The 10,334-nt window shown below is 27.3% G+C and overlaps 1 protein-coding gene across 1 annotated transcript in view; it reads right to left on the bottom strand.

Annotated features, from left to right (window-relative positions):
- The window catches only part of LOC119576026 (glycoprotein-N-acetylgalactosamine 3-beta-galactosyltransferase 1-like), a 72,919-nt gene extending 70,712 nt beyond the window's left edge, over nucleotides 1–2,207 (bottom strand). Inside the window, exon 1 of the mRNA XM_037923554.1 lies at nucleotides 2,189–2,207. Coding sequence (XP_037779482.1) covers nucleotides 2,189–2,207 — 19 coding nt within the window. The remainder of the gene's footprint in view (nucleotides 1–2,188) is intronic.
- Nucleotides 2,208–10,334: the final 8,127 nt, after the last annotated feature.

The following is a 10,334-nucleotide window of genomic DNA, read 5'->3' as shown; positions in this document are numbered from 1 at the left end:
ATATATATATATATCTCTCTATAATATATATATATGTAGACTATATTATATATGTCATATATATATCTATATATAGAATATATATAGATATATTATATAATATATATATGTTATGTAATATATCTATATATACATATATAGATAATATTGTATAATATATATAATATATATATATATATATATATATATATGTAAATATATCACGATATACATATGTATTATAAATATACTATCTAATTATATATATATATATGTATTATATATAAATATATATTTATCTATATATGTATATTATATAGATATATATATCATATGTTATATATATATCTATATTATATCTATATACTTATCTATATGTTATATATTTACAGGACAAAAAAAAAACTGTGTATATTCTATCATATCTCTATATATCTTCTATATATCATATATAGTATATAATATATTAGGTACACCTTATATATAATATATAATAATATATATATTATCCTCTATAGATCTATATATACTATATATAATATTATTCTATATCTATATGGTCTCTGCTGTATATCTATATGTATATATGTAGTATATATATATATATATATATATATATATACGCACATATACATCTTCATATACCTTGTAAATATATATATCTATCTATATATCTATCTATTATCTATATATATTAGATACTATATTATATCTATAATCTTATATACACTCATTTATATGTACTATAAGTATATATATATATATATATATATCTATATCTATATACCTATATCTATTTTTTTTTTTTTTTTTTTTATGTATACACACATTTATATATATATATATATATAAAATATATAATATATATATATATAATTATATATAGTATATATATACTATCTATATATATGATATATATTATAATATATATACATATATATATCTAATAGATATATATATTTCTATAATATATATATATAATATATAGATATAATATAATATATATATATATATATATATATATATGTGTGAGTGTGTTTGTTTTGTGTGTGTGTAGTGTGTGTATGGGTGTTATAATAATATACTATACATATATGTCTTATATACTCATATCTATATATATATACTATATCATATCTCTATTATATATATTATATATATGTATATAAATGTGTGTGTGTGTGGCTTATATAATATATATAAATATGTCGTGTATATCTATAATAAAATTATATCGTATATATATATATATATATATATATATGTATATATAAATATATACAAATATACTATCTATATATATTATCTAATATACTAGTATCATATATATATATAATATAGTGGTGTGTGTGTGTGTGTGTGTGTGTGTGTGTTGCTTTTTGTTTTTGTGGTGTGTGTGTGTGTGTGTGTGTTGTGGGTCGTGTGTGTTGAGTGTGTGTTGTGGTTTGTGTGTGTTTGTGGTGTGCATGTATACATAAATTAATAAATGTATAGATGCTATCTACATCTCTATATATATATATATTGCATATAATAGATATATAAGTATATCTATATAATATCTATCATACTATATCTATCTGTATCTCTATCTCTCTTCTATCTTGTGGTGTGTGTTTGTGTGTGGTGTGTGTGTGTGTGTGTGTGTTGTGTGTGTGTGTGTGTGTGTGTGTTTTATCTCTATCTACTCATCTATCTATAATACTCTATCATCTCTCTCTATATATCAGATCCATATATATATCATCTATATATATACATACATACAGCCATTACATATGCCATAGTCAGTATATCATCCACATCAGAAGAGTAAGGAAACGAGGCATAGAATAACACAGAGAGACGAAGGAAGGGTAGAAAAGGATTAGGAAGAGGAAGAGGAGAACATGGGCTAGTTCTATCTACGTTGTAACCAGATGGTGTAATAACAGGAATAAGAGAAGAGTAGACACTAGAAAAAAGGGAAAGAACGACCAAACGCGATTAGGACTGAACAAAGAGAGAGAAAAGGTAAAAGAAAGCATGATTTGATGGAATAGGATAATTTATGAGGAGAAATTCGAGGAGAATGAGGATAACGGAGCCATATGAAAGAGGAGGAGTAGGAATGAAGCGGAGGAGGAAATCACAGAGAAGGAGTCGGACCGTATAAAAGAGGGGGGAGAAAACAGACAGTGAAGGAAAAAGAGAGTTTCTGTTATTTTACCTTTGTTAAAAGGATTCATGCTGATCGTTGTCGCCTGTTACTCCCAATCTTCTTTTCATTTCATAAACCTAGTAAGAATACTATATTAGCTGGTAATTAAAAGATAGAGAGCCGGATCGGAGGGGAGTAGGGTAAGGCGCGTTGAAGAGAAAGAGTAACTAAGATAGGACTGAAACAAACGCAGTATGTATTCTAGGTACTACAAAAATATAATAGACCCTGAGCATATATATCCGATTTGTTTTTTTGCAATCCACTTATAACTAAAAAAGGTGCAAATATAAGTCCAGCGGAAGAAAAGAGGAAATTAAAGAGATAAGATGAGAAAAAAGAATAGTCTGCGTGTACCGCAGAGGAAATTAAACAACAATAAATTAACAGTAAATTGCAACTGCTGATTACTGATTTAGTAGTAAATGTTATACTATAATCATTGCCTATTGTCATTATCAGTATATTATCATCCAGCTTATCATTACTAGATATGTTTTTATGTTATTGTTATATCATTTTCATTATTATAAATTAATACCAGTATCATTATCATTATTATTACCATCGTTATTATTCGTCTTTTGGTCTTTGTTCCTTTGTCGCAGCTGTGTTTAACTGGACAAAAGCTCACCTGCCTCCGTGCACGGATGGAGACAAAGGAGGAAGTACAGTAGACTGAGGCACGCTGCCAAGGTGCCATCACCATACACTTGTAAGGATGACGCTGGGAAAACGAGGCCATATATGAATTATAAATAAGCCCGTAGGGTATTATTGGTAAATATTTAAACAATTGGATGATACCTAGTATTTGGTAAGGAAACTATCGGAAATAAGTCATTTTTAACTATAAGAACTATAAATATAAACAATTAAAATAGTTTCTATGATTTTATATCTCTAGGGAGTTATGCTGGGGACAATGTCATGTATAATCTTGATAATTTATGATTATAACCAATAACAAAAATAGATCCTCAAAAAAAAAAAAAAAAAAAAAACATATATATCATTTAATCCGAGTTCCCATTACAAATGAAAAAAGAAAGAAAAAAAATGTGGGAAACATTATTCAAGCTTTCCCCCTAAAAAGATATATATACATATATATTATATTATATATCTAATTATATATATATATATATATATAATATATATTATATATATATATATCACAAGAGCACCAATGATAATATAATAATAAATATAATAATAATGAAATTATTAATTATTATTATTAATTATTTTATTATTATTATTATGATATAACAGCAACAACTACAGCAACATAACAATAATAATAACAATATTATAATTATAATAATATATAATAATAATATATAATATAATAATATGGAATAACGATAGTAATTAACAGCAAAAAAAAAAACCCAAAACCCACCAACAACACCAACAACAATAAGAATAATAATAATACTAATAATATACTAATAATAATAACATGGAAATAATTCAGTACCCCTTACAAAAAGTCAAGTAAAAAAATCAAATTTTAGTTAAAAAAAAGTATTGAATAGCAAAAAAATTTAGATCTATTGCAAAGTACTACGACTATAAATCAGTGGTCAAAGTTTATTAAATATATGATAAAAATCACGTTTCAGACTTTAAATAATTCTCTCTTGAGGACTCGATTATAAAAAATAATTGCTATTCTTTCTTCGTCGTTTCCAAAACGTTACCTCACCTGTGCGAAAGAAGGTCATATTACGAACACGTATTCTGTGACGCACTCGGGTGGGACTGTTTCCTTCCCTACAACTGAAAGCCAACGAGCCGCAAATGGCCCATCCCTCTATTGTATCCCTCGTAACAAAAAAAAGTAAGAAGAAAGAGAGGAGAGAGAAAGAGAGAGACAGTGAAACCAGAGATTTTACATGTATTTACACTGCTTATGGATGACGCGTACTAAGTGTATGTTTTATTTATGATACTGCAACATAGTTGGTACTTTTGTTTGTTTTTATATTCAAACATACACAGAATATCACATTTACACACAACTGACATACGGAGACACCCTATACTTCTTACAGGCACCTTAGAACACACCTGTACTGTCTAACCCCTGTCAGGTAGTATTGAACCCCACACACAACACACAACACACACAACACAACATCGCACATCACACAACAACACACACCACACACACACACGCGCACACACACACACCACACACACAACACACAGTCTCACGCCGCACGCACACGCATGTTTTTTTACATGGTTTGTTTTTGGGCGGTTGATTGTTTTTCAAATAAATTTCATTTTGGCATGCCCGTGCGTTTACTGTTCCGATAATACGAAACATTTGTTATTGGCTCCTATTTCAAGTAATTTGCACTAAAAAAAGTCTCCCAGAGCATACCTGCGTGTAATTAAACCAAAATGTCTTTATATATGTCACTATAGTAACCTATAAGTAAATCAAATTTATAAATATAAAATATGTATATATTTATACAGATAAAATTCAATAGCAACATTACGCAAAAGCTTATCAAAAGCTCTAGAAAAAATATGTACAGCACACCCACAGTATAGAATATGAATATGAAAAAGCCACCACAGGAAATAAATCACTACAGCCTTAATTAAAAGAGATTGGTAATAGTCACAGAAGGAAATTTACAAACAAACATAAGACCACAACATTAAAAGCAAACGTAGTATTATAATTATTTGTGCCCTTTCTTGGAGTTTTCTTAGAGTATCCTGTTAAAACAAATTATTAAGTGAAGTAAACTATACAGAGCAATAAACTGGTTTCAAACTCCTTAAGTTTTGGGACCTATCCCATCAATTAGAACAATAAATTATCTATTAGAAAACAATGCACAATATTTAAGCTATCTTTTGAAAGTCCGTATAAAGTATGGGCTTCCATTTTTTAAATTTGCTCTATACCATGATGTAAGAAAACAACAAAAAAGCAATGTCTGCATTTCACTTAAAATTGCAAATCTATAACATCTATTGCTATTCTTATAATATATTAATATATATATATATAATATATATTATATTGTTGTGTTTGGTGTGTGTGTGTGTGGTGTGTGTGGTGTGTGGTGTGTGTTGTGGGGTGTGTGTGTGTGTATATATATTATTATATATATATATATATATATATAATATATAATATATATATATAATTATATATACATACATAATATATATATATATCATAATATATATAATAAAATATTAATATATATATATATATGCGTGTGTGGGGTGTGGGGGTGTGTGTGTTTTTAATATATATATATATATATATATATATAGATATTATATATATATATAATAATATATATATATTATATAATATACACACACCACACACACTATATATATATAATATTATATATATTTATATTAATATATATATATAGATATAATATATATATAATATAATATAATATAATATATATAGTATATAAAATATATATATATATAATATATATATAATATAGTATAATATAGATATATATATATATATATATTATAATATAAAATAGATATTATACATACTCACACAACACACACACAACACAGCACACACACACACACACACACATATATATATATATATATTATATATATATAAAATATTATATATATTTTATTATATATATATATATATATATATATATATATATATAATATATATATTATATAACATATATTTTATACATATATATATTATATATATATATAATATATAATTATAATATATATATATATATATATAGATAGATAGATAGATAGATAGATAGATAGATAGATAGATAGATAGATACACACATATGTGTGTGTGTGTGTGTGTGTGGTGTATGTATAATATATATATTATAATATTATATATATTATATTTTATATATGCTATATATATATTTATATATATATATATATATATATATATATATATATATTATATATATATATATATTATATATATATATATAAAATATATATATATATATTTATATATATAAAACATAAAATATAAAATATATATTTTATATATATATATAATATAAAATATATAAATATGTGTGTGTGTGTGTGTGTGTGTGTGTGGTGTGTATAATATAATACAAGAATAGAAATACATGTATAGATTTGCAAAATCTAACTGAAATGAGACATGTTACGGGTAATAAATAAGTTCAGACATTTTAAGTCTAGGCGCCATCATCGCATTCATGCGGTAATGGTGGTAACCGGGGGGGACTCATATATTTTTTCACGACGTAGGCACAGTTTAAAAAACGCCTAAACATGCAGGCCGTAACAACGACGTTTTGCCGTAGTTTCGAGCCCGTAATTGCAAGTAATCACGGACAATGTGACTGAATCGTTAAAGCAAGACGCATGATATCAGTTGTAATCATTATAAATTATTCAATAAACTATCAATATATATATATATATATATATAATATAATATATACTATAATATCATATGTCTTAGTATAATATTATATACATATATATATATATACTATATATAATATAGATACATATATATATAGATTATATATGTTGTGTGCGATGTGTGTGTGTTGTGCTGTGTGTGATGTGTGTTTGCCTTCTGTGTGTGGTTACAGACTTTATGCCGATGCGCATTATGAATAATATAAAATTATTAATACAAGTGTGGTGGGTTGTTTATTTATAAATGTTCTACATATATGAATACACAAGCATACAAAGTGTACCACATTCATATATATATATATATATATATGATAGATGATATAATCTATATATATCATATTATTTATATATATATATATTATATATATTACCATATACTATATATATATATATCTATATATATATATCTCATATCCTATACAAAATTATCTATCTATCTTATCTATCTATCTATATAATAACATAATATTAAATATATATATATATATAATATATATATATATATATAAAATAAAAAATATATACATATATATATTATATATATAATATATATATATATAATATATATCTATATCTACCTATACCTATGTATCGCTCAAATATCATCATTCAGGGATGGTCAAAAAACAATCCATGAGTAGATAATTTATTCACATTCAATCAGGGCTAAGATCCAAATTCAATTTCAATTTATTCAACCCACCCTACCCCCGCAAAACCAGTAGATTCAAAATATTAGTCAACAACAAAAATAAAAACTTCCCATGACAATAAATCATAGAAAAGGGATTAAAATTGATGAGTATAGAGCAAACAAAAAACATTTTTTTAGTTATAATAATCCTCATTGCCTCCTCAAAACATATAAGCATATTGCCTACTATTAATAAAGAATTGGCTACACAAAATTTACGGTTTATTAATATTTTCCTTACATAATGAAACCTGAATAATGATAATTTTAAAACATGGAACTGCAAATCTGCTCAAATTCAGACTGTTCTGCCCCAAAATTGGTCAGGGCTTATAAAAGTAGCACAATACATTACGACATAACATATGCTTGAAAACATTTTGCAACACTGACCCATCCATATCAAAATCCCAGATTATTAGCATTCAAAATTCTCAATACATCTTACTTTTAATTACAAAAATTCACGGATTCAGACTAATAACTTTTCATTTTTATAAGAAAAATAAAACTCAATAATAAAAATATATTCAAAATTGAGATAACACATATCTATTCAATATCCTTTTTCATAATAATACACCTTATGAAGGAGATAATTGTGATATATATATAACATCATAATTTATATATATAGTATATATATATATAATATTATATAATATATATATAATAAATACATACATATTTATACACACCACACACACCACACACACACACATATCTATATCTATATTCATAATCTCTATAATATCTATATTATTATATATATATAATATATATAGTATTATATATATATATTATATATTATAATGGAATTATTATATTTATATATAATATATATATATATATATATATATATATATATATATATATAATTGGATTATTTGTCTCTTCTCTCTCTCTCTCTCTCTATATATTAATATATATATTACCATAATATATTATAACTATATATATATCTATATTAATATATATATATTATATAATATATATATTATATATTATATATGGTAGAGAAGAAAACTCAGAAGCAAGTACTACATTTATTGACAATGATACTACAGTTCGAAATTTCACAGCTTTTAGTCTTATTTTCGGAAATTTAGTTTGCATATGGGTGTTTTTTCTACCATAATATCGACACGGATGTTGTTTTTACCATTCATATATATATAAGGGGCAGAAAAAGGGAAGAAAAAAAGAAACGTGGGTAGTAAATTCGATGTATGAGAAAATCGGGCCACAGGCTCTCTGTCACTTGATTAGCAGAGATTTCTATGGCTCACCACTGGCCGTAAAACTGCTACACCTTGTTGGAAATCCTGATATTGCTGTAGAGTGGAAGAGGAGGAGGGGGGGGATAAAGAGCAGAAAAAGGTGAATATATGTGACAAAAAAAAATAAGGGAAGAAAAAAATAAACGGAGGAGCACGGACGGAGGAGGTGGAGGTTAATGATCGAGAAGAAGATATTTATGTTTCATGCATACAAGTTGGTGGCAAAACACTGATGAGAGGGTGTGTGGAAGGATATATTCCTAATATATTCGAATAATAATATATATATATATAATATATAATATATATATATATTATAATAATATTATTATATATATTTAAACATATGAACCTAGGTCACTCCGTGGTATGAAACGGACGGGCCAGGGCTAAACCCTCCCTGGACCAGAACTGGACCTAGGTTCATCCGGAGAGTGTGTGGTAAAATTTCGCAATCATTACTCAAGTATGATGGCGATAGGTAATGTCTATGGAGCTTTGTGAGATCCTAGTTTGATTGATTTGATTGATTTATTTAAAATTATCTACCGCGTCAAACCATCTAAGGTCATTTAGCGGGCCCACTGGCCTTGTTAATAGGAAAACATTAAAATATTTAAAACATAAAAAATCTATCAAATAAATATCTTACAAATAACATAAATGTAATAAAAATCAAAGCATCTAACTATTATGCTCTACGTGTATAACAATGATTTGCATTAAACATTATGCATGATTAGCTTTTATTGAAAATATTTAGTTCTAAGGGAAATTTATAAGACCCTCCATCATTCACAATTTTTCCTCCCCCAATACCTTCTTCAAGTGTATATGGGGGAGGAAAAGAAAAGAAAGAAAAGTACATACGTCTCTTTGGCTGAGGAATGTTGAACATGATCTTTCCACATACATGCGGCAACCGTTAATGGCTCTTGGCATGTCTCACCAAGTGCTGACTTTGTTAGCCATATTGGTTACATCATGAGTCAGTCTTTGTGCCCGGATTTCTTAGACGTGTTATTGAACACTTCTTCATTTCGGGTTGGGATGGATGCTAGTCACCCAAACTGCCAAGGTCATCTCTAATCTCCGAGTAGTTTTGTTTCTCAGAGCTCATGCCCTCCATTGTTCCTTCCATTTATTCAGGAAGGGACAACTCCTGTGATGGGTTTCAAGTCGGAGTGTTGGCAGAGGAAGGAAACACGAGCATCACAAGGATGTGAGGCGGCAGCTGCCTTTGGTCCTATGACAAGCTCGTTATTCCACTGTGTACCAACATGCGCTCTGACACCCAACCCACAGAGTAATTTTTTTACGTGGTTGTACAATCAGTGTAAGTTCAATCTGAACCCCCTACTACTGGAGTGATTGAGTTGAGCTCTTGATTCGTCTTGCAGGCATTAGAGAGTTCCGCGGAATATGTCACAATAGAATGGGTGTAAGAATCTCTTAGTCCATCTAGCTGCTTGCAAGGATGGCATGTAAAACTACTGAGGGGAAGAGACGAGGGGCTGCTAGAGGGGAAAAAAGACTGCCAGATGCAGTGTCTTCCTTCTGCTCACTGCTGCCAAAAGGACCACACCTTTCCAGAACTTTGAACCATCTGTCTATATGTGTCATCTGATCCTGGTCTTAAAAATATGTCCTCTGAAAGGGAAAATTTTTTTTCTCTCTGACTTCTGCTTCGATCCTCCCCTTTCCCAAATTCCGT

This window comes from Penaeus monodon, chromosome 8 (assembly GCF_015228065.2).
Source record: "Penaeus monodon isolate SGIC_2016 chromosome 8, NSTDA_Pmon_1, whole genome shotgun sequence".
NCBI lineage: Eukaryota > Metazoa > Arthropoda > Malacostraca > Decapoda > Penaeidae > Penaeus > Penaeus monodon.
The sequence above is the reverse complement of the archived record's forward strand: the minus strand, read 5'-3'. Positions and strand labels throughout refer to the sequence as shown.